The 26,068-nt window shown below is 43.0% G+C and overlaps 1 protein-coding gene across 6 annotated transcripts in view; it reads left to right on the top strand.

Moving 5' to 3' along the window:
* LOC140716840 (rho guanine nucleotide exchange factor 12-like) overlaps positions 1 to 26,068 on the top strand; it is a 144,701-nt gene that overhangs the window by 67,546 nt on the left and 51,087 nt on the right. For all 6 annotated transcript variants that reach the window (XM_073029803.1, XM_073029800.1, XM_073029802.1 and 3 more), the window contains 9 exons: positions 9,203 to 9,337; positions 9,819 to 9,908; positions 9,992 to 10,102; positions 10,348 to 10,446; positions 11,441 to 11,483; positions 12,712 to 12,814; positions 23,040 to 23,180; positions 24,184 to 24,216; positions 24,560 to 24,677. In XM_073029803.1, coding sequence (XP_072885904.1) covers positions 9,203 to 9,337; positions 9,819 to 9,908; positions 9,992 to 10,102; positions 10,348 to 10,446; positions 11,441 to 11,483; positions 12,712 to 12,814; positions 23,040 to 23,180; positions 24,184 to 24,216; positions 24,560 to 24,677 — 873 coding nt within the window. The remainder of the gene's footprint in view (positions 1 to 9,202; positions 9,338 to 9,818; positions 9,909 to 9,991; positions 10,103 to 10,347; positions 10,447 to 11,440; positions 11,484 to 12,711; positions 12,815 to 23,039; positions 23,181 to 24,183; positions 24,217 to 24,559; positions 24,678 to 26,068) is intronic.

Genomic DNA, 26,068 nt, shown 5'->3' with positions numbered 1-26,068 from the left:
GGTTTTGACAGCACTGTAAAAATTATGCATATCATTATTATCAGCAAAGGACCGGATTTCATGTGCCTTTTCAGTCCACCACTTATTTTGCATGGCCCGTATTGCCTTTTGCACTTAACTCTGAGCTGTCTGATGCTGGTGGATGAAGGATTATCTAAAGTTGCCCAGTATGCTTTGTGCATGTCCTTAAGCAAGTTGTGGATGGTATCTAAGTTATCGCCAAACCAGTCTAGGTGGTTCCTGCTCTTCTGGCCGATGGATTGGGCTGCTGCCTCATAGAGCGCAGAGCTGATATAGGTCCACTGTTGTTCCATGGTATTTTCTGAACTCAGACAAGGTTCCAGCTCCCTTAGTTTCTCAGCTAGGATGCGTTGAAACTCACTTTTTGCTTCTGTGTTTCTCAGGCTGTTACAATTTAGCTGCTTTTTATTGGGCTTTTGCAGCCGCAAGGGGGGATGTACTTTCATATGGAGCTTGGCCACAATCATACGATGGTCAGTCCAGCACTCCGCACCTCTAGTGTCATGGGTGATGAGAACAACCTTGATGTCACTACGTCTCACAATGATGAAGTCGATCATGTGCCAATGTTTAGAGCGAGGGTGCATCCACGAGATCTTATATTTTGCCTTCTGCTGGAAGATGGTGTTGGTTATGGTAAGGTCATGCTCAGTGCAAAGAGTAAGTAGCCTCATGCTATTTGCATTCACCTAGCCAATACCATGCCTACCTAGCACTCCACTCCATATCCTGTTGTTCTGTCCCACCCTGGCGTTGAAGTCCCCAAGCGGCAGGATCTTATCATTCTTAGGGATCCGGCAAAGAGCGTCATCTAATGTCTGGTAAAAGCATTCCTTGGCCTCATTCTCAGATGGCAAAGTTGGTGCATAGGCACTGAGAAGTGTGGCATAATGTTTCTTTGCCAGGGGGATATGGAGGGTCATTAGTCTTTCACTAATGCCAACAGGTGTTTCTGTGAGACTTGGTAGAAAGATGTTCTTGATGGCCAATCCTACTCCGTGGAGATGTTGTCCACCTGAGGGGAACCTTTCCAGAAGAAGGTGTAACCCATCCCTTCCTCTGTTAAAGAGCCTTCATCCAGGAGCCTGGTCTCACTCAGGGCAGCAATGTCAATGTTGTAGCGCCTCAGCTCAGCAGCGATCAAGGTTGCTCTCCGGTGAGGTCTGTCAGAGTCCAGGAGAGTCCTTATATTCCATGCTGTCAGTTTAAGTTGTATTGTTTCTTATTTTGACCGCAGTAGTGGAATAGTCTGATAGGCTCAGTAACCTATCCAGGTGAGTGATTGAATGGGCAATTTTTAGGCCACCTTTTCTAGGTCCTTCCCCAATTGGGGTGAGAGGTGCGGTCCCTAAATAGGGCTGCTCAGTCGCACCGGGGTCTGCCGAAAACACCTGCCACTCAGTCCCAGCTGCTAGTGACCAAATATCCTGTGCCGCTGCCTTGCAGGGTTCTGACTAGGAGCTCCCAGTCTATTTGTACCTGCTCCCGTTGCCAGACGCTCCATCGCCGTCAGACTTCAACCATATGTAAGGTCCAGGTATTGTTCACCATTGTCAGAGGTGGAGAACTGCGCAAGGAAAATATATTTTTTTAATCAAAATATACTTTATTCAAAAATAAAATTATATACAATAAACTATTCAATGACTCTCAGTCCTTTACAAATGTTTCCATTACAGTCTTTACATTCCCACACTTTAGCCACCCATGTGGCACTCTGTTACTTCATATTTACATACACTTGTTCAGGGGTATACACCCCGCCACCCCCACCCCTCAACTCCCGCGGGAGAAGAACCCTAGACTGTGGTCCTTCCCCACCGGGCCCTTGTGGTGGCTGCACCGAGTTTGAGTGCGTCCCTCAGCACGTACTCCTGCAGCCGAGAATGTGCCAGTCGGCAGCATTCTCCCACGGACATCTCCGTGTGCTGGTAGACCATCAAGTTTCGGGCCGACCAAAGAGCGTCTTTCACCAAGTTGATGATCTGCCAGCAGCACCGGATGTTGGTCTCGGTGTGCGTCCCCGGGAACAGCCCGTAGATCAGAGAGTCCTCTGTTACGCAGCTGCTGGGGATGAACCTCGACACTGTCCCTTCCATCCTCCTCCACACCTTCTCCGTGAACCCACAGTGTGCAAAGAGGTGGGTCACTGACTCCTCCTCACTGCAGTCCTCCCGTGGGCAGAGGGGTGTGGAGACGACGTTCCGGGCGTACAGGAGGGATCGGACTGGGAGGGCCCCTCTCACCGCCAGCCAGGCGAGGTCTTGGTGCCTGTTGGTGAGGTCTGGCGATGAGGCATTTTGCCAGATGAACTGGATGGTCTGCTCAGGGAACTACCCCACTGTTGACCTGAAAGAACTTCTCTACGAAGGACAGGTATGGCGGCAACAACCAGCTGACGGGGTGATGCGCAGTAAAGGGGCCAGACCCATCCTTTGTAGCCAGGGCGACAGGTAGAACCTGGGCACATAGTGGTACTTGGTGCCCACGTACTTGGGATCCACACACAACCTGATGCAGCCACACACGAAGCTGGCCATCAGGCTGAGGGCGACATTGGGGACATTGTCCAGGGACTTGTGCATAGTGGTCCATCTGACCTGCTCCGTCTTAGATCTCCAGACGAATCTGAAGACGGCTCGGGTGATTTCCGAGCTGAAGGAGCGGGGGACTGGCCACACCTGCACCAAGTACAACAGCCCTGAGAGCACCTCACACCTGATGACCAGGTTCTTGCCCGCTATCGATAGGGAGCGCCCTCCCCACAGCCCCAGTTTCTGTTTCACCTTGGCAGTCTGCTCCCGCCAGTTCTTGTTGCACACCTCAGCCCCTCTGAACCAGATCCCCAACACCTTCACGTGATCAGACCTGATGGAGAAGGGGACGCTGGATCGGCCAGGCCAGTTGCTGAAGAGCATGGCTTTGCTCTTCGTGCGGTTGACCCTGGCCCCCGACGCCTGCTCGAACTGTTCGCAGATGCTGATCAGCCTGTGAACTGACCTCGGATCAGAGCAGAAGACGGTGGCGTCGTCCATGTACAGGGAGGTTTTGACTTGGGTCCCTCCACTGCCTGGCAGCGTCACCCTTCTTATACCCTCATCCTTCCTGATGGCTTCGGCAAAGGGTTCTATGCAGTACATGAACAAGACGGGAGAGAGGGCAGCCCTGCCTGACTCCAGACCTGATGGGGAAGCTGTCTGTTTCTCACCTGTTGACCTGGACTGCGCTACAGATGTCTGTGTAGAGCAGTTTGATCCAATTCTGGATTTTCTCCCCAAATCCCATTTTGGAGAGTACATCCACCATGTACATGTGCGATATCCTGTCGAAGGCTTTCTCCTGGTCCAAGCTGACCAGGCAGGCGTCCACCCCCCTGTCCTGCACGTAGGCGATGGTGTCCCTCAGCAGCGTGAGGCTGTCTGAGATCTTCCTGCCTGGTACAGCACAGGTTTGGTCCGGGTGGATCACCTGCTCCAGTGCAGACTTGACCCTGTTGGCGATAGCCTTGGACAGGATCTTGTAGTCCACATTCAGGAGTGAGATGGGCCTCCAATTACTAATGTCCTCCCTTTCTCCCTTCTGCTTGTACAAAGTATATAAGGGTGATGATGCCCTTCCGCATGGATTCTGACATGCTGCCTGCCAGGAGCGTAGCGTTGTACACTTCCAGCAGGTCGGGGCCCATCCGGTTCCACAGAGCCGAATACAACTCGACCTGTGTGATAGACGTCAGGAAGTTGCGGGAGGCTGTGGAGTCTGTGGCCTTTTCTCCGTACAGACCGGCATAGAAGGACCTGCAGATCCTCAGTATGTCCGTCTGCGAGGACACGACTGAGCCGTCCTCTTCCTTAAGGTTGTGGATCACAGAGCTCCCCCTGTGCACCTTTTGGAAGAAGAATCATGAGCACATCTCGTCCTGCTCCACGGTTTGGACCCTCGATCGGAAGATGATCTTGGAGGATTCGGCGGCAAAGTGCTGGGCTTGCTGGCCCTTCACCTCCCGCAGTTCCTCCCTAAGGAAAATATTAAAGTGCTACAGGGGGTGTGCCATCCCCAGTAGCACTATCTTCACCATGTTGAGTTAAATCCTGGTGGCAAGGGTAATCCCAGGACAACCGGTCCCACATGTTGGTTGCAGGAGGCTGCTGGGTCCTTGGTCTGTTAAGGCCCGCCTATTGCACACTGCCAGCGCATTGCTTTTCTGTCAGGGTGTGCTCCCTTAGCCTTGATTCAACAGACTTGTCACAAGGCAGTGGGGCTACTTACCCACAGCTGGGACAGTGGTTGACGGGCACCAGGGCATGTCCACACAGTGGTGGGCCTGCACTCCACGTCTCTGGGGCCCACTGCTGCTCCGAGATCCCCTGTAGTTTAGCCCGGGACCGTAAGATACCCAGTTTCCGCGTGTGGCTCCGAGGAGGCACTGCAGGAGTCTTGGTGGTGGAGAGGCTCTGTACTGGCAGGAGGAGGCTTACACACTCGGCTCCTCTTTTCATCCTCTGTTGAAAAGGCTAGCCAGCGGCAATATCTGTAAGCAGAGAGCACTATGTGGTATGCAACATGCACTAAAGACAAGTACTACTACACTGCTGCATTAGACACTTCACACACTCCCTGTGAGCAAATACTCCCACCCACTCACAGTAATATATATATTTTAATTAATACATATAATTAACTAATAAAATACAGAATAGTTTACTAGTGTGCAATATTGTGCAATAATGTATGAAATAATAAAACAGGGACTATTGTACTATGGTGTGTGTTCTCCTGTTGCACAGAGATGAACTGTTGTATATGCTTATTGCATTACGTGGGAAAGATTTTTCTGTAACGATTCTTGTGACATTGGAGCTGAATGAGTCTGTTTGAAAGGGTTCTCTGCTGCTTATTCAGTAGGTCATGGAGAGGATGTGCCTATTTGTCCATAATGGATAACAATTTGTTTAGTGACCTCCTCTCCACCACTAACTCAAAAGAGTCCGGGTTGTAGCCAAGGACGGATCCAGCCTTTCTGATGAGTTTATTTAGTCTTTTTGCATCACCAGCACTGATGCTGCACCCTCTACATAAAGCTGCAAAGAAGTCTGACTCGCTACAACAGACTGGTAAAAGATGTACAGAATCCTGTTGCACACATTGAAGGATCTCAGCTTCCTTAAAAATAATAGTCTGCTCATCCCCTTCTTGTAAACAGCCTTGGTGTTGGTTTTCCAGTCAAGTCTGTTGTTGAGGTGAACACCCAAGTATTTGTACTCCTCCACCACCGCAACTACTCTGAGAATGTATACAGGACTCGTACCAGTCCTCTTCCTCCTGAAATCAATCACCATTTCCCTGGTTTTGGCCACATTCAGGAGCAAGTGATTCCTCCTGCATCACTCCATAAAGTTGTCCACCAGTCCTCGGTACTCTGACTCCTGCCCGTCTCTGATGGTCCCAACCACCATAGAGTCATCAGAGAACTTCTGCAAGTGGCAAGACTCGTATTTGTACTGAAAGTCTGAGGTGTACAGTGTGAACAGAAACGGAGACAGGACAGTCCCTTGTGGAGCTCCAGTGCCACTCACCACCATCTCAGACAGAACTATCCAGCTGTACAAGCTGGAGTCTATCTGTCAGGTAGTCAGTAATCCACAAAATAACACACAAAACATTATACTTGTGTTACGCCTGCAGCCCCCTCCTTTTTGAGAATCGCAGGATCGCTATTGATTTGGGTCAGGAGACCCAGGAAATGAGAGAGAGACGTTTGGAATGTCTTGACCCCCCCGGCGATATAAAGCTACGGGAAACGGCCATTGTCTCTTGGAGACGGAATTGTGTATTAAAATACTGTGCTTCGTGGAAGCCCTCAGGCAAAGTGGGCTGGTTGGTGGAGGGATTGCATCATCCCAACCTGATTGACATCTGAGACCCTGTGAGTCAGGATAAAAGAGGGTCTGTGGGAACAGCCCCTCAGACGCACCAGAAGAAACGCTAGCGATCCCGTAATAGCGAAAGCCGGTGGAAAGGCCATGTGCGTCCTTTTCCATTTGCCCCGGAATCGGTGGGCCTTTACCACGGAAGAACGGTTTTTAGCTAACAACGGGGAAATCAACTCCCAACGACTCTTGAAGGATTGACATCATAAAAGGAATGGGCAAGTTTTAACCCGTCTTTCTCTCCAACCAAAAAGCTGCAGCTTGAATGACTTTTATATTTCCATCGGACAATACATTATCCCCTAGACAACGATAGAGCTATTTCTTATTATTATTATACCCGCGCTTTTAGATTTAGTATTGACAACGTATATTATCTGTATGTTTGCATTGATATTATTTTGTGTATTTTATCAATAAATACTGTTAAAAATAGTACCATCAGACTTCAACGGACCTCTCTATCTTTGCTGGTAAGTGACCCAGTTACGGGATACGTAACATTTGTTCATTTATTTATTGAGAAAAATGATCCAATGTTACATGTATTTGTTGGAAAAAGTATGTGAATCTTTGGGATAATGCTACATGGAGTCAGGTGTTCCAGTCAATGAGCTGAGATTGGAAGCGTGGGTTGTAGAGGTACTCTGCTCTATTAAGAAAGAAAGACACACAAAGTCAGGTTACTGACGGAGCCTGCTCTTCTCAAGAAAGATCTGTTTATATGCACCATGTCTCGAACAAAACAACTTTCAGAAGAGCTTGGAAGAAGAATTGTAGAGGTTCATGAAGCTGGAAAAGGCTGCAAAAGTATTTCTAAAGACCTGAGTGTTCATCAGTCCACAGTAAGAGAAATTGTCTACATAAGGAGGAAACTCAGTACTGTTGCTACTCTCCCTAGGAGTGGGCATCCTGCGAAGATCACACCAAGAGCACAACGTGCAATGCTGAAGGAGGTGAAAAAGAACCCAAGGGTAACAGTAAAAGGCCTACAGAAATCTCTTGAACTTGCTAAAGTCTCTGTTCATGTGTCTACTCTAAGAAGAACACTGACCAAGAATGATGTTCATGGAAGGACACCACGGAGGAAACCACTGCTCTCCAGAAAAAGAACATTGCTGCACATGTCAAGTTTGCAAAAGATCACCTGGATATTCTGCTTTTCTGGGACAGTGTTCTGTGGTCAGATGAGACAAAAGTTGAACTTTTTGGCAGAAGTGCACACTGCTATGTTTGGAGGAAAAAGGGCACTGCACACCAACACCAAAACCTCATCCCAACTGAGGAGCATCATGGTTTGGGGCTGCTTTGCTGTCTCAGGGCCCGGACAGCTTGCGATCATTGAGGGAACAATGAATTCAAAATTATATCAAGACATTTTACAGGAGAGTGTCAGGGTAGCAGTCTGTCACCTGAAGCTTAATAGTTGGATAAGGCAACAAGACAATGATCTGAAAGACGAGTAAATCAACAACAATGGTTTAAAAAGAAGAAAAACAATGTGTTTTGGAATGGCAGTGTCAAAGTCCTGACCTTAATCCTATAGAAATGTTGTGGAAAGACTTGAAGCAAGCAGGTCATGCAAGGAAACACACCAACATCCCAGAGTTGAAGCAGTTTTATAAGGAGGAATGGCATATAATTCCTCTAAGACAATGTGTAGGACTGATCAACAGTCACCAGAAATGTTTGGTTGAAGTTGTTGCTGTACAAGGGGGTCATACGAGTTACTGAAAGTAAAGATTCACGCACTTTTTCCAACAAGTACATGTCATATTGGATCATTTTTCTCAATAAACAAAAGAACAAGTTTTTTTTTGTGTTATTTATTTAGTTGGGTGCTCTTTATTTGGTTTTAGGACTTGCATGAAGATCTGATCATATTTTAGGTCATAATTATGCAGAAATAGAGAAAATTGTGCAGTGTTCACAAGCTTTCTAGCACCACTGCAACTACACTTCAGACGTAGTTAATTGTCCCTTAAAAATAAATAAAGAAAACTGAGGTATTCCGAATGGCCCTGTATAAATGTTTTCTTTTGACTTTGAGACAGTCATAGTTCAGCCATTGTGTTCTTCTGATCATTGGTTTTGGGAAGTTATTTATTGCCCCAGAATTTCCAGAGGTAGTGAGTGATTTGGTGAGTGAAGATGCAAGAGCAATTTGAACAAATAGTCTGCTGCAATCTCATTTGCAAGATCCCGCACAACATTAGTGACTTCAATTGCAAGTTCCACAGAAATGTTTGAGTAACAGTTAGTTACACCATCCCTCCAGACTAAAGAGATTTTCAAAACTGTTAGACAGCCTGATATTCACAATCAAATTCTCTGTTTTTTATTTTCTTAAAAATCTACATTTAAAATTTGAGTTGTTTGTGAAAACAAACTAAAAATTAAAGTATGTTAATCTAAATCAATTGTACATGGCCTGAGCCTTGCCTACCAGACTTTCTTCTCCATTAAAATGAAAACAGTTGCTGAATCTGATGTTTTCCCTCAGGAAGTTCAGGGCTTCCGCAGAAGTGTGCACATGTTGAACTTCCGTGCAGCTGCTGATGGCTTTCATTCCAAATGCTGGAATTCTAGCTTCCTTGAATTTCCTAGTAGTTGGCTGGAAAATGTATCCATTGATCCCAGTGTAGTTTACAGCTTTTGATTGAATTACATTAATTTAAATTTACTGAATTATATTTTTCAGTGTTTTTGGCTGGTTCAGTGGCCTTGTGGTTGAGGGATCACCTGTTTTTTATTGTTGCTTGGAGTCCAAGTAATTGTCAGTGCAACTCAGTCTGGAGCCCTTGAACACAAACATTTTGGATGTAATTCTCAAGCAGTTCTGAGACATTAAACTTGATGTTCCACCTTTTCTCTTCTGAGGATATAAAAGCTTCAACATTATTTCAAGGATGTGAATGGGATTTATTCTCACTTTTTAAAATAAAACAGGTTTATTTGCATGACTTTAATGAGTGTTAATAATAACATATTGCCATCCCTACTCAGGATGTACTCTAGACCTTGTGATACCTTATTGCTGTTTGTTGGTTCCTGCTATTACCAAATTGTCTGCCTTGTTTCCCTGATGACAGCATTCCTAATGTTGGCTTGCTATGCCTTTGCATTTCAGTGATTCTATGGTTTTCTGAATTGAAAATGCACTTCAATAAGTGATTGATTAACAGAGGCCCATTTGGCTGTGAAAGGTGCTTATTAAATGCTGTATTTTTATAGATTCTTGTTTCTTTCTGCAGTCTATGATAAGCAGCCCGTCTCCCCCATGTGATGGTCTATTTCACCGAGACTCTCTGAACAGCAGCCCCAAGATCTTCCCAAAAGATGCTGGCAGTTTTTGTGAGAGTATGGAAGTCGATGAGAGCCAGGACTGGGTACGGTTTATCTCTGACCATCGGAAGGCATTTTCCACTGTTCTCCAGGAAGGCGCAAGTTCTTCCTGACCTTTCTGTCAATTGCAGTAAACAATTATTTTTGAACTACATTTGAATTCGTGTTTACTGTTCAGCTGTAAATTTTCTAAGCAAACTTTGTCCGCACGTCCATAGAGGTACTGAGCATATTGTTTTTGTTATGTGACGTGAAGGATACTGCAAGAATGTGTGCTGTCAGGAAGTGTTAACGTTGTAGATGAAGTTTTAAAGGTGACACCCAACTTGCTCAGAAGAGAATAGTCCTGCACCAGCCAGGGCAGCTGTAACCCATCCCAGGGCAATGTCCTCCCCTAAGCAAGGGAACACAAGGAAAGTCTGATGGAAGGAAGCTGGAGTTACAAAAAGTGCAGGGGCTGGTGTCAGTGTAAAGTATTTAACTGTAGTTTTTGTAATTTTGATCTTTTCTTCTTTCCATCTGAAGGATTCACTGTCCTCAGGGGTCAGTCTCCCACGAGTTCCAGTACCAATAATTGGCGCTGAAGACGATGATTTTGATACAGAGGCTGAGCAAGTAAGTGCGGCTTGTTGAAGTTAGTTTGGTTGCAGGTAGTGTGAATCTCCTTGGATCTTAACCTCCGTCTGCTCACTTTACAGATTGACGTTCAGTGCAGCTGTTTCCAAACCATTGACCTTGTGAAATCCAGGCCGGCACATTTGGTTGCATTTTTACATCATGTCGTGTCACAGTTTGAGGCAGCTCCATTGGTAAGGACCATGGAATAGAGTGAGGGGGTAAAGTCTGGGTAGTGTTAGTGATAAGGATTGGGGGCTGGTGGTGAAAATTGGTACTGGAGTTCATATAGGGGTAGTCTTGGTGTTTGGCAAGGGTGATATTTTTAGTATTATTGTTGGCAGTGATGTAAAGGACTGTTTCTGTCCAGTTAATGGGCAAGAAATGATTATGCTGGTAGTTGTTGTTAATAAATGGCAGTTTATTGTTTTCTACCCAGCTCTGTTACCTCTATGCTGATCTCTACAATCACACAAATTCTAAGGATCATCGACGGATGTTTCTAGAGTTTTGCCATCTTTTCTTGGAGAAGGGATCGGTGAGTCTCTCATTTGCGGCTGCATTTTCTGTATCTGAATTACCGAGATTTCTGACACGGGTTATGTGCTGTCTAGAACAACCTGAATATTCCTGTTTATATTCTAGAGTAGTTCACAGTTACAATTTATATTTAACCGGTCCTTCTATAATCTAAAGGACAAGTAGCATTCTTCCTGACACTTTCTTTGTAAGTATATAACCCAAGTGCAACTCTATATATGGCACTTTGGAATAAATATTGCTTCAGGAGGTATGCCTGCAGTTTCATGGCTTTTGTTCACTACCCATACAGATAGATATTTTCCAATATTCTGCGTAGAGACCAATTTTAAATCAAATTGTTCTGAGGCTGATAGCAGCTTCACATCCTGGAATTATGGTTGCTTGGTGAAATCGATTTCTAACTGGAAATTCCTCTGGTGGGGAAAAATAGAAATAATCTGGAGTGAGCACATGACTGGTTGTTGTTACTTCATGAATATAATGAAAATTGGAACCCACCTTGTTTGCAATCTTGTTGGCTCTCTTTCTCCTTTAGCTATTGTGCCTGGTCTCATAAACAACTGGGGTAAAGATTCCTTAGCCTTGAGAATCTATAGAAACCCAGAATTTCCAATCTCTGCTTATTTGTTATTCCAGTTGCTTTGAGTTTTTCACACAATCAGAGGCACTGTGTGTTCACCAGACTAGAGAAATGGGCTTTGCATTGTGATTCTGAGAGGAGAAAGGTGTGACCCTATTGAGAAGGGGAGCAATAATACCAATTTTTTTTTGTTCTGTTGTTTTTTAAATTCCAGATCTAAATGTGTATGAAATAATGAACAGTGGGTACTGCATTGGTCTGATATCCACTGCTGTGGATACAAAGGAATGTATGTTTGTGAACAATTAATGATTTGAGCTTCAATGTTGTTTGCATCTTGCTTTTTATGCCACTTGGCTCGCAAGCACTTTACATTTATTCATTTCATTTCTGTTCTGTTCTGTTCCAGAATCTCAGAGTTCAGGTTCCAGAATGGATCAGTGTAGAACTAGGTAAGTCCCCAAACCCAGTGCATTTCACTTATACAACCTATGCAATCTCTCCATGGTGCTGAGGCTATGAAGACTGCCCGCTGCTGGGCCCCATGCCCACTAAAATGATAAGTGAGGCTTTGGGCGTGTTCTGGGCTGCTCCGATTTTGGATTGGGGGACTCAATTTTGGTTCGGAATGCTGTGTTCACTTCAATTGTTGGCGTGATTTGTGTTTTCTTTTCTTGTGCATCAGGTGTTGGTTTTTTATTTTTATTTTTATTCTTTTTTCGTTAATGGGGATCTTTTGGGTTTCTTGCTTTGTGGCTACCTGTGAGCAAGCAGATCTCAAAGTTGTATAATTTATACATTCTTTGATAACAAATGTAGTTGAATCTTGAATCTGTACTTGAGAATCCAGGTACAGTCACCTCTTTGAATGCTAGAACATGGAAAGAACGAGAATAGCATTTATTGACACAAAAAGTAGCAATCCAGATTCTCCAACTCTAAATTGAGGTTCCTTTATTTTTGGGTATTGTTGCTCATTGATATTCGGTACAACATGGCACCCACACTACAAGTTACTCTGTAGCAACTTGCCAGATTTCTTCAGCAGCACCTCCCAAGCCTGTGACTTCCAACATTCAAGAGAACGTGGTCTTCAGGTGTACGAAGATGTCACTACCTGCAAATTACAAATGATTCCGAACTGGAGATGCATTAATTCTTTGTTTGCCACTGTATCAGAGTCATAAGCAACCAACCGACCAGTAGTATGTAATCTGCATCACACGGACCAATACAGCTGTCAAAAGGCCATTAAATTGTTTTTAAATGACTGAGATAGTCCGATGTGTGTGAAAGACGTTCAGTCTTAAATAATTACAAAAAAAATCTAAAAGCATTAAAAGGGGCTGCAAGTTAATTAAAAATAAAATTTAACAAAAAAAGATCAATTGCAGGCATAAAGCTGAGGGGCAGGTGTGGGTGCCTCTGTCACCTCCCTCCAGCATATTTGTGCTTCATTACAAGACAGTGGCATCAGATTCCACTGTACCAGGAGTGTAAGTGAGAGATCAGTTTCTCTGCAAGGCAGACATTTCTAGCACTTCTACAGGAAGTTATTAACCAGAGGTAAATGCAGTTTGTTTCTAGTAATGTGGAGCTTGCAGCTTGAATTAAATGTTGTTGAATGAACGGTAAATGCGTCAGCATAATTGTCTTGTTATCTTTGTTCAATCATTTCAGAGCGTAGAAAAGGAGATATGTCTGAGGAAGTGCAACGTAGCTGTGTGCAGGGGATGCAGGACAGTGTCCTGCCTGATGTGCAGACACATCTGGAAGATTTCAGGTAAACAACTAGTCTGGCTGTCATTACTAACTACTTTAGGAGCCATTTATCTTTTTTCTGACTATATTGTATTTTGTGGCACGTTTGTTATGGTAATCTGTCACGTGGGTTGGGGTGTGATAGAAGCAAATGAGTATAGTTAAGTATTCATGCTTTGTTTTATTTGTTAGTTTAATTGGGGGAGTGAGCCACAGCAAATGATTTTTGTTGTTGACTTTTTTTAAAAACTTTATCGTTCTGCCAATAACAGAACAAACAGGATAAAAACAGACAGACATGGTCATCATGGGTGAAGTAAAATTCGTATCTCATAACAGAAAAAATGAATAGCAAAATGGATTACATTGCTGTATCAAGGTTAACCAAACTCTTAGGTCCATAATTGTCCTTCAGAGTCTCAGGGGACCATAAGATCCATAACTCTTAAGTCCATTCTGCAGGTTCTCTCATAAGAAGAAATAAAACAAAGTTCTTCAAACCAGATAGATGTACAGTGAAGAAGTCATTTCAGGCTCAAATAAAATGTCCAATTTTCCCAATACCTTTCAAATTTTTTAGTGGCATGTTTCAGAGAGAAAGTCAATCGTTACATAACAAATTTCTTAAACTATTTCTATCCATTCCAGGACTGTAGGAGACTCTTTGCTTGCCATTTCCTGGTACAGGTTTCCCCTGCTATTCGAAGGTAGAGTGTTCCTATGAAATGGTTCGTAAGCCAGAAAGTGAAGAAGCAATTACCATTTATTTATATGGGAAAAATTTGTGAGCATTCACAGACCCAAAAAATAACCTACCAAATCATGCCAAATAACACAGAAAACCTAAAATAACAGTAACATATAGTAAAAGCAGGAATGATCTGATAAATACATAGCCTATATAAAGTAGGAATACTTTTCTGTAATCATTGCAGCACTGTCCACGGCAGCGAAAATCTCACGCAAGCACTCTCAGCAGAAAGACTCGGCGCAAGCACTCACGGCAGAAGCACACGGCGCAAGCGCTCTCGGCAGAAAGACTCGGCGCAAGCGCTCACGGCAAAAACGCTCGGCGCAAGCGTTCTCGGCAGAAAGACTCGGCGCAAGCGCTCACGGCAGAAGCACACGGCGCAAGCGCTCTCGGCAGAAAGACTCGGCGCAAGCGCTCACGGCAAAAACGCTCGGCGCAAGCGTTCTTGGCAGCACTTGCAGCAAAAACACTGGGCGCAAGCGCTCTCGGCAGAAAGACTCGGCGCAAGCGCTCACGGCAAAAACGCTCGGCGCAAGCGCTCTCGGCAGAAAGACTCGGCGCAAGCGCTCACGGCAAAAACGCTCGGCGCAAACGTTCTCGGCAGAAAGACTCGGCGCAAGCGCTCACGGCAAAAACGCTCGGCGCAAGCGTTCTCGGCAGCACTTGCAGCAAAAATGCTCGGCGCAAACGTTCTCGGCAGAAAGACTCGGCGCAAGCACTCACGGCAAAAACGCTCGGCGCAAGAGTTCTCGGCAGCATTTGCAGCAAAAACACTGGGCGCAAACGCTCTCGGCAGAAAGACTCGGCGCAAGCGCTCACGGCAAAAACGCTCGGCGCAAGAGTTCTCGGCAGCACTTGCAGCAAAAACACTCGGCGCAAACGTTCTCGGCAGAAAGACTCGGCGCAAGCGCTCACGGCAAAAACGCTCGGCGCAAATGTTCTCGGCAGAAAGACTCGGCGCAAGCGCTCACGGCAAAAACGCTCGGCGCAAGAGTTCTCGGCAGCACTTGCAGCAAAAACACTCGGCGCAAACGTTCTCGGCAGAAAGACTCGGCGCAAGCGCTCACGGCAAAAACGCTCGGCGCAAATGTTCTCGGCAGAAAGACTCGGCGCAAGCGCTCACGGCAAAAACGCTCGGCGCAAGAGTTCTCGGCAGCATTTGCAGCAAAAACACTGGGCACAAACACTCTCGGCAGAAAGACTCGGCGCAAGCGCTCACGGCAAAAACGCTCGGCACAAGCGTTCTCGGCAGCACTTGCAGCAAAAACACTCAGCGCAAACGTTCTCGGCAGAAAGACTCGGTGCAAGCGCTCACGGCAAAAACGCTCGGCGCAAACGTTCTTGGCAGAAAGACTCGGTGCGAGCAGTCTCGGCAGCACTCGCAGCAAAACACTCGGTGCAAGCAGTCTTGGCAGAAACACGTGGCGCAAGCTCTCTCGGCAGAAGCACTCTTTCCAATAACCTTTAAGCTATGAAGCTGCCAAATCGTACCAAATAACACATAAAAATACACAGCCTGTATAAAGTAGAAATAATGTATGTCCTGTGTAGTTTCGCTTACTGGAATCGGGAAGACAGTGAGCACACTGATGGTGTGTTAGGCTGAGTCGTCAGAGGTTGGGGTGGTGGGACACTGGGGTGTCATCTCATCGTCATCTGTTTCCATCAGGGCAGGCAGGTCATCTTCTATGTCTGCCTGCCTCGATGTCGAAGGTCGAGTTTCATCGTCTGCTGTGGCTGATGTGGAAGGCTTGAAAAACGACAGTATGCTTGACTGCTTAGCCCCGCGCATTTTTCTATCATACAGTTCTTTGTAAGCACTCAAACCATCCTGCAAATATGCCCTAAACCTACGTACCCTTTCAAAATTAAGGTCATACTTTTCTGCAATCATTGCAGTGTTGTCAATCGCAGCGAAAATCTCACGCAATTGCTTCATGTTCAGTTCCTAGACGACTTCACTTTCAGGTTGTTCGCTACTGTGTTCGGTTTCAGTTGTTATCCTTTCCTCTTCATCTCTCAGTTCTTGGTCATGGGATGCCAAAACCGCCTCAACTTATCTTCATCAACTTCCACAAACCCTTTGCCAAACTCACTATGTCCTTACTTCGTTCACCACGATCGAAACGCTTTATTATGTCTAGCTTTACGCAAAGTGTAACACCCTTACGAGCTCTTTTAGGCTTTTCCGATACCGTAGAACTCATCTTGCTAACGGATGCACAAAATAAATCGACAGAAAGCACAGATGCTCACAGGCACGTAATTAAGCAATGCCGGCTAGAATGCAGTTCTGGGGGAGGAGCTTGGCTGTTCTGCGCACGCTGCCTTTTTTCATAACAGTGAAAACACCTTCTGTTAGCGAAAACAGGTAACTAATGTAGGTCTTTCATAACAGCGAGGTGTCGTAAAGTGAATGTTCAAAAAATGGGGGACACCTGTAATCGCTTTCTTACTGGCTGCTAGTAGTATTTGTAACAAATATCTTTTATGTTTTTTGAGCCCGTTTTGGTACATTACCCAAATAAGTAACGTTAAAGTCAGAATTAATCTCTGGGCTGATTACTGACCTTATCTCTGTTACCACATCTAACCAATAAGACAAAATCTTTGGACATCCCAGAAAATATGAAAATGATCAGCCAACATATTATCACACATTCTCCAACATTGACCGTGTTCAGGTCTGTGACTTTGTAACTTTATTTTTGGCGTTATGAAAAATCTTAAGGTATTCTTCCAGGTGAATTCCCTCCACAGACCTGAGCTTGAAGTAGTCGAATGTGTTCTGCACATGTTTAACCAATCATCTCTGTCAATTTTATGTTGGCCTCTTTCTCCTATTTTGATTTAATGTACATTGTGGAGAGACCCCTGTTAGACTGTAAAATCAAGTAAATCCTGGTTATCAGTTTCTTTTTAATACCTTTATACACATCAATGAATATATTAATCAGACTTAACCCTTTCTCTCCAATAGTTTTAATATTATTATTAAAATATTGTCTTAGTTGAAGATATCTAAAGAAGTTTTGTTTCTCTAAGTGATATGTTTCTGTGAGCTGTTGAAAGGACTCCAAACCCTTGTAGGAGGATATTGTACAGTATGAGGTGATTCCCTTACTTGTCCAATGTGTAAATCTGCCATCCAATTGTGCTGGAAGGAATTCTGTGTCATGTGCCACCCAACGTAGTATTCTTACATTTCTTTCAAATTTTGGGTCTTTAAATTCTTTATAACAGATGTTTAGAGGGACTGTTGTCCACCTAGTCAGTTTATTTAAATACTTCTTTGGGAGTGTTTTATCCCCCAGTAAAGATTGGAGAGGGATATTTATTAGACTTTGTTCTAAATCCTTCCACTTTGCCTCACAATTAGGGTCACACCAACAGACCAGACGGCACAGCTGTGCTGCTCTGTAACAGTCTTCAGAGCAAATCCACCTTTATCCTTAGGCAGCTGTAATGTCTGAAATCTAATTCTTGGTCTCTGTTTTCCCCAAGTAAATGTTGAAATCATTCTTTTACATTCATTAAATTGCTTAAAAGGTACTTCCACAGACAATGATTGAAAAAGAAAGAGCAATCTAGGTAATACATTCATCTTTATGGCTTCTATTCGATTATACATATTCATTGGCAGCAATGACCATCTATTTAAGTCTGCCTTAATATCAGCTGTTATGGGAATATAATTATGTTCGTAGATAGTAGACAAGTCTTCAGGTATTTGCACTCCTAGGTATTTAATATTACTTATCCATTTGAATTTACTCATTCTGTAAATGTTTTCTTGTGGTTCATAATTAAAATTTAAAGTTTGGGGTTTTATGTAAATTTAATTTATAGCCAGAGTAAGAACCAAATTCTTTCAGCAGGGATAATAATTGGTAAGAGTCACGAGAATGTCATCCGGATATAAACAAATCTTATATTCTGTAAACACGAGGAAATCTGCAGATGCTGGAAATTCAAGCAACACACACAAAATGCTGGTGGAACGCAGCAGGCCAGGCAGCATCTATAGGAAGAAGCACTGTTGACATTTCGGGCCGAGACCTTTCGTCAGGTCTTGGCCCGAAACGTTGACAGTGCTTCTGAATATATAGATGCTTATATTCTGTATCTCTGATCAGTACACCTGTTATAATCTTGTCTTCACTAATTGCCTGGGCCAATGGCTCGATAAAAAGAGTGAAAAACTTTGGGCTTAGGGGGCATCCTTGTCGACATCCCCTTTCAATAACCTTTGTTTGAGATAAATTCCCATTTGTTTTAAATCTGGCTGTAGGGGAAGAGTATAAAGATTTCAGACATCCAACTACCTGATTATTAAAGCCAAACCGTTTAGGTACCAAGTAGAGATATTCCCATCGTACCAAGTCAAAGGCCTTTTCAGCATCAAGGCTAACAGATTCCAGGTTGTTATTGCTCATAAGGTCAATGAGATGAAGGGCTCATCTCACATTTTCCTGGATTTGCCTACTTTTTACAAAACCTGTTTGATCTGAGTCAATTAGATCTGGAATTATATTTTCCAATCTTTTTACTAATATTGATGCAAATAATCTATAATCTATGTTTAGAACAGATGTGGGCCTATAGGAACTGCATTCAGTCTGATCCTTACCACTTTTAGGAATTACTGAAATTATTGCTTGATTCCAGGACAATGGAGTCTTCCCTCCTCCGAGAACATAATTAAAACATTTCTCAGGTATTGGTATTATTATCTCTCAAAGTTTTGTACCATTCCGCTGGATAGCCATCAGCACCTGAGATTTTATTTGTTTTTAAAGCTGATATAGCATTACCTATTTCTTCTTCTGTTATCTCCTGAGTTATTAGTTTATTTTGCTCCGTTCCTACCGATGGTAAATCTAAAGATGTTAAGAAATTAGATATGTCTGCTAACTCTGCAGCTTTGGGCTGAGCGTATAACATTGTGTAGTACATTTTGAAGGATTTTTGAATGTCTTCCAATTTATGAAACATCTTATTAGTCTGGGGGTCTTTCATCCTATGTATAGATCTCTCAGCCTGTTATTTATGTATTCTCCATGCAAGTAATTTCTTAGATTTGGGACCATTGTCATAGAAATTTTGTTTAACAAACTTAGCTCTCTTCTCAACTTCACTTTCATAAATATTATTTAGAATTTGTTTTGTATCCAAAATTTGATTCAAGAAATTACTGTCATTATACTCCATATGCTTACTCTCCAAAAATTGTAATTTTTCAATAAGATCCTTGATTTGTTTCTCTTTTTCCTTTTTCTTCTGAGCTGACCACTTTGAGTTTACCCCTAATAACAGCTTTTGCAGCATCCCAGAGTGCTGGGGGGACACTGTTCCATTATCATTAAATATCATATAATCTTCAAACTCTTTCTTTAGGTATTTTAAACACAGGAGATCATTCAAAAGACTGATATTAAGTCTCCACAAGGTATCTTTGGGTTTGTTGTCTAAATGTAATGTTAAGTAAACCCCTGTGTGGTCAGAGATGTCTTACCCCTATATCGGATTTTATAATCCTGTGTCTCTCTGAATTAAACATAAAAAAAAATCTATTCTCGAGTACACAGAATGGGGGTGAGAAAAAAGGTGAACCATTTATCAAGTGCATGTAACTCTCTCCATATATCTTATCATGCCTATTTCTTTGAGCAGTTTCTTGACATGTAATGTTTCTCGGTTTATCTTTTTTGTTCTATTGGAGGAGTCCAGGGAAGGGTGTAATTGAATATTCCAGTCCCCCCCCCCCCCCACATATTACCACACCAGATGTTTCCATAGCTATCATATTAAAATTCTTCTTAATCAGCTGTTTATCATTTCCTGGTGGTCTGTAAACATTCAGTAGAGTAACTTTATGATCAATAAAACCCTTCACCAGTAAATAACGCCCTTCTTTGTCTGTAATCTGTGAGGAGAACCGGAGATTTACTTTATTTGAGAATTAATATTGTAACTCCCCTTGTGTTTCCCCCTCAAAAGAAGAGTAATAACAATTTTTAAATCCCAATTTGCGTAACTTCTCATGGTCAATCGTTGAAAGGTGAGTTTCTTGCCAAAAAGGTGTATCTTGCTTTTCTCGCTTCATTTTAACTATAGCTTTACTCCTTTTGATTGGGTTCTGTAACCCATTCACATTAAGGGTGATTACTCTGTATTCTTGATATGGCATTCCACACCAATAAAAAAGAGTTTATATAAATAGTTAAATATCCTTAGATGACCTAAACAAATGAACTTCTGTCTGTACAACAAGCTAACATTTAACATGAAAACAACACATATAACATCTGTGACTTCCATCTTTGAAGTTTAAACTAAACTTCTAAGTCAGGAAGGAAGCCCTTAAACCCGAAGGAGCTCTTCCTAGTGCAGGTTGATGCCTCTGAATAATTGAAATCAGGACAGTGCATAAAAAAGAACAAAATCAAAGATCAGCTCCCAGGTTTGTGGTCAGTTATAGTAATAAGAGCTTACAGAGCAAAAATCATTTATGTTTTATTTTTAAGTTCTTAATCCAAAGTCAATTATCGTTTGGTGTTAGGGTACATGTGATTTTACCGACCTAGCTGAAGGATATTTTATCACTATACTTTTAAGAGCTCTCATGCAGTATCTTTGTTGCGTCGAAATTCCTTTAGCTTGTCCTAGATGCGTTTCAGACATGTTTCTCGATCCCAACGGGATTTTGCACCTGCTGCCTCCCAGGAAAGCCACCTCAGATTCGCCGTGGCTACGATTCCGGGACAGTCCAGGAAAACTCCCCTGTTCTTCAGGTCTTCCATCGCCTCCGATGCATTACTGTAGGTGACTTGTCCAGTGCCAAAAAACACTCGAAGTTTGGCTGGAAAAAGAGTTTGGAACTGGAGCTCCTATTCTTTAAGTGTTTTTCTGATGGTGGAGTAATCTTTTCTTTTCATAAGTATTTCGGTCAGATAGTCTTGATCAAAAAATACCCTTTTCCTGTCGTAATAAATCTCTTGTTTTTTCCAAACCGAGTGAAGCACCAACTCTTTAATTTTTGTAGATGACCACAGACCTTGGGTTGGAACCTTGTGGTGGTTTGGATCCAAGAGATCGATAGCAGTGTTGTATGCCGAGGGTGACATCGGGAAGGGACAACTCTGTTTTAATAAATTTTTCCAGGAATTCCTGTATATTGTGTCCTTCTGCCTCCTCAGAAATTCCATGGATACGTATGTTATTCCTGCATGAATGCGCCTCCAGGTTTGTTAGCCGAGCTTGAATAATCTCCTGAAGTGCCAGTGCGTGAGAAAGAACCTCCCCGGCCTCGGCCTTCCATTCCTCCACTTCTGTCACCCTTTGCTCCATATCCTCAACTCTGCCCATTATTTCTTTTAAATCACCAACAATAGCATTCAGTTTCTGGTTAATTTCTTCTCTGAAATCCACCAGTTCCTTCTTTAGAAAACCCACGGAATCACTCAGTTCTTTTTTCATATCTGAATGAAGCGCCTGTATTTCGGCCACGATGTTCGCTTGAACAGCCTCCATATCCTCATGTTCAGTTTGTTTGCTAGCGCCGACATTAGTGTTCTCACTGTCAGTCGGTATTTTATCACTTGTCTTCAGGTTTTGTTGCTGTTTTCCCCGTCTGTCTTTTGTTTCCCCCTTTCATGCTACAAGACCCACATTTCTATTTAAATAACTTTTTCTTATTTAGGGGGAAATGAGACCATCTGGGAGCCTTTACTGATTATGCTGCTGGCTGTATCTGTGCCATACCGGAAGTCCCCTTTGACTGTTTTAAATACGCTAATTAATTATACTAACTTCGCTTAACAAATTAACCCCAAGCATGAATACGTAACTATTCTCAAAGTATGCATGTATGACTTTGATATTCATCTTCTCCAGATAGCCATAATATGCAGAAAGACCATGGGTGTTGCTGAAAGAAAAGACATCAACTCTCCCCTCCTCCGGCACAAAAAGGAAACAAAAGTCGCAAACCGCCCTTCACCCTATCCTCTCCCTCGCAGAGAAAAACAGTAATGGTAGCATCAAATCCACAACCTCCTCACTCACAGTAAAAGCAGCAACACTAGCATTAAACCCCCCCCCCCCAAAAAAACAAACACCCCCCCCCCCCCAAATCAATTGGCAACAAGGCAGCAAACACTGAAAAACTGAAAGAGACCAATATAAAGTACAATCACATGAATCTCAGAATTTCAAAAACATTTTTCCGTCAGCATACGAGGAGAGTGGCCCCACAAACTCAGCCCTTCCTTGAAGAGCGCATGCCACCGACCTGGCTGCTGACCATTGTCACCCCGTTGACCTCCGTTGGGAGTGATTGTTGACCCCCTTCGTATTCGCCTCAATGTTTCAACCTTCCTCAATGCTTCAAAATATCTGTTTTTGGTCCTGCACCTCTGGTCTTTTCCACTCATTTGCTTAATGGACAGAAAATAGATGTGTGGCTCCTACAACTATTAATGCAGGTCATTAGGAGCTGTCCTATGCAGTATAATGGAAGTCACCCGCCCAACATGAAATTATAAGCTACTATCAAACCCATTTCCCTGGTCCTTTACTGTCCCTTCAAGATTCCTTGCAGTTTTGCAGAAAATATTTGCATCCAGTCATTTTTATAAGTTTACTAGAGAGAAGAATATTACTGCCAGCCTTTTTCCCTGCTTACAACCTTGTGCCACCATCCCATTCCACTCAGTTCCTGGGGTTTTGTAGGGAATGTTTGTATTCAGTGTTGTTTCCTTGTCCTTGTGTGATCTAAGATCTGCCCGGATCTTACAATGTAGTGTTCACCTGTGGCTTGCATTCAAAGCCTGCGCAATCTGTTATGTATCAGAATGAGGGTAAGAGTCTAATTGAGGCAGCATGGTAGTGTAGTGATGGCTTCAATTTGTGCTGCTGCCTGTAAGGAGTTTGTAGACCGTGTGGGTTTCCTCTGGGTGCTCTGGTTTTCTCCCACATTCCAAGGCTTAAGCTTAGTGAGTTGTGGGTATGCTGTTTTGGTGCTGGAAGCGTGCCAATGCTTGTGGGCTGCCCGGTGCAATCCTTGCTGATTTGATTTACAAACGATGCATTTCACTGTATGTTTGAGGCGACATGGTTAGCATAATGCATTATAGTACCATTGACCCAGCAGGGTTCAATTCCTGCCACTGTCTGTAAGGAGTTTGTTTTAAAAACCCGTGATTGCATGGATTTCCTCTGGGTGCTCTAGTTTCCTCCCACAGTCCAAAGGTGTGATGGTTGATCGGTTAGTTGGTCATTGTAAATTGCCCTGTGATTAGGCTAGGGTTAAAATGGGTTGCTGGCCAGTGCAACTTGAAGGGCCAGTAGGGCCTGATCCGTGCTGTATCCTGATAAATAATTGTAGAAGTGTAATTTACTTGATCAATAATCCTTTCCTTAAGATTTTATGATGAAGTCGGCTGGTTCTTAGAGAATTAATCTATACCTGTTTCTATACCTATTATCCCAACAGGCAAAAGCGGAATATGGGAATGACAATCGGAGAGAATGAATTGGCAAAGTTGGATGCAGAGCGAATCCGGGACCGTGTTGCAGCGGAACAGAAGGAGCGGGTGTGTGCAGAGCACTTGTTACAGAAGATTGAAGAGGTCCTGTAAGTAGCTATGTAAAATCTTGCCTTCAAATGATCAATGTCAATTTCAAATTGTCTGGAAACAAGCAGACTGAACTCTGGAAAAGATGACAAAGTTCAATGAGATTAGATAGAGCTGATGACATTTATAAGGCCATGCTGTGATCAGCTCAGAATTCAAATTTTTAGTCAACCTGGATTAATGAATTATGCTAACTACTTTCTGGATTTTTCTTCCTCACACTTTAAAGAACAGCATTGCAATTCCAAATTTCCAATTCATAGATGGTATTTGGAAAGTTTTGGAAGGTCATGACCAGTATACCTGCAGTTTTTATATTTTCTACTTTTTTTACTTACCTTACCGTGAGGAGGAAATATCTCGTCCTTGTGTTACAAACCATTAGCTTTTTTTTTCCTGACATATTTGATGTGTTTTAAATCTGTTACGTTCACTCATATGACATTCAGTTTCCCATTTCCTGCTGATATTTTGCCCTCCCTCTAGTCTGAGAATAAATTCAAGATCTTCATTTTGGTCAGCCACTTCCTTCATAGTCTTATCTGAAATAATGACATTTGCCATCATTTTCTCTCCTTCACAATTTCTTCTGAATCTGTTGTATCTGGGATTATTAAGCCCTTCTTCAAATCAGATCTGTTACTGCCAATATAATTACTTCTGGCAACTTGAAGGTGCACCTTATCTAATTTGTAATGTGCCTTTATGCCCAAACGCTCCCAACTTGTCTCTGGCTGGACTGTTCTCTCTCTTTGCCCCTCCATTGTACTTGCACATCTTGTTTTTCCTCTGAGTTATTGTGAATCTTCACAATTACCTTAAATCCTCTGTAACAGCATTGCCCAACTTGTACTTCCCACAAATGCCGAAGCTGCTTAAGGGTAATCTGCCCATCAAACTGGGACTTGTAATGCTCAGTTGCAGTTGATTGATTGGATCCACTGAACAACTTGTGTTCATTTGTTTTGTCGGATCACTCATGATTTTTGTTTTGCTTTTTAGTGCGACATTATCCCCTTCTGAGGAAGAGAAAAGGTAAGTCGGCAGTTTCCTGCTGGTGAAGGTCATCCTCTGCTACATAACAGCCAAACTGGCTTCTGCTTTATGTGTGCACCCTGTAATTTCAATATTTCCATTGTTCCTTACATTGCATGCTGTGATCACTGAAAATTATAGTTTTCAACTAAGTTGAATGATTTCTGAGCCCTTCACTTGCTTCTGAATACCATTCTTTGCTCAGTGAAGCAGGAACCATTTCCCCACAACCTCAGCTCATGAACTTGGCCAGTTTCCTGGTGCTCACAAACTTGTATTTTGTGTACTTAAGCAATGGTATTTCTTCCTGGTGTTTCTTACATTCCCAATCTTTCTGTGCCAGTAATTCGGTTGCAGATGTGTTTTTCATCTATATGAAGCACCTTGGAGTGAAAGTGAAGGAAATGAGGAACCTGGACAGAGAACGCAGATTAAAAGTCGCATTCTTTCCAAAGAAGAAGGTTTGTGTTATGCTTTTTACACCTTCGTTGAGGCTGGGAGATGGGGTTCACTACTTCTATGCAGAGTGAATATATGAAGTGGGATGTTGATCAGACGGGCTTCCTCACCCTGCATATTGCTCAGTTTCTTGTAAAAGATGTACTGATCCAAGTAAATGCTGATTATTCCATCACCAGCATCTCTACTTCCTTAGGAAGCTAAATCATCATGTCCCCCTTGACTCTCATCAATTTTTTTTTTAATCAATGCACGATAGAAATGATCCTCTAACCAGATACAGTTGCAAGAAAATGTTTGTGAGCCCTTTGCAATTACCTGGTTTTCTGCATTAATTACTCATAAAATGTGGTCTGATCTTCATCGAAGTCACAATAATAGACAAACACAATCTGTCTAAACACAAACAATTGTATACTATTTAAATAATCACAGTCTAGGTTCAAAAATGTATGTGAACCTCTGGGATAATGCTTTTTAAAAAAGCTGTTTGGAGTCAAGTGTTCCAATCAATGAGATGAGATTGGAGGTGTGGGTTGTAGAGGTGCTCTGCCCTGTTTAAAAAAAAAAAAGACACACAAAGTCAGGTTACTGATAGAACCTGCTCTTCTCAAGAAAGATCTGTTTATGTGCACCATGCCTCGATCAAAACAACTTTCAAAGGAAGAAGAATTGTAGAGATGCATGAAGCTGGAAAAGGCTACAAAAGCATTTCTAAAGACCTGAGTGTTCAACAGTCTCCCTAGGAGTGGGCATCCTGCGAAGATCACACCCAGAGCACAACGTGCAGTGCTGAAAGAAGTGAAAAAGAACCCAAGGGCAACAACAAAAGACCTGCAGAAATCTTTAGAACTCGCAAAAGCCTCTGTTCATGTGTCCAGTATAAGAAAAACAGCGAACAAGAATGCTGTCCATGGAAAAACACCACAGAGGAAACCACAGCTCTCCCAAAAAAAAAACACATTGCTGTATGTCCCAAGATTGCAAAAGACCACCTGGATGTTTCACAATGTTCTGTGGACAGATGAGACAGATTTGAACTTTTTGGCAGAAATACACAGTTAGTTTCGGTGAAAACTACCAGCACTGAAACCTCATCCCAGTTGTGAAGTATGGTGGAAAGAACACCATGTTTTGGGGCTGCTTTGCTGTCTCAGAGCCTGGATAGCCTGTAATTGTTGAGGGAGCAGTGAATTCAAAATTGTGTCAAGGCATTTTACTGGAGAATGTCAGGGTAGCAGTCCATCACCTGAAGCTTAATAGAAGTTGGATAATGCAAAAAGACAATGATCCGATACACAACAGTAAATCAACAGCAGAATGGATTAAAAAGAACCTAAAAAGAAAAAACCCTAACTTGAGGCACGAGACCTAATTGACTATGTCAGCTTGC

This window comes from Hemitrygon akajei, chromosome 26 (assembly GCF_048418815.1).
Source record: "Hemitrygon akajei chromosome 26, sHemAka1.3, whole genome shotgun sequence".
Classification (NCBI taxonomy): Eukaryota; Metazoa; Chordata; class Chondrichthyes; order Myliobatiformes; family Dasyatidae; genus Hemitrygon; species Hemitrygon akajei.
The sequence above is the reverse complement of the archived record's forward strand: the minus strand, read 5'-3'. Positions and strand labels throughout refer to the sequence as shown.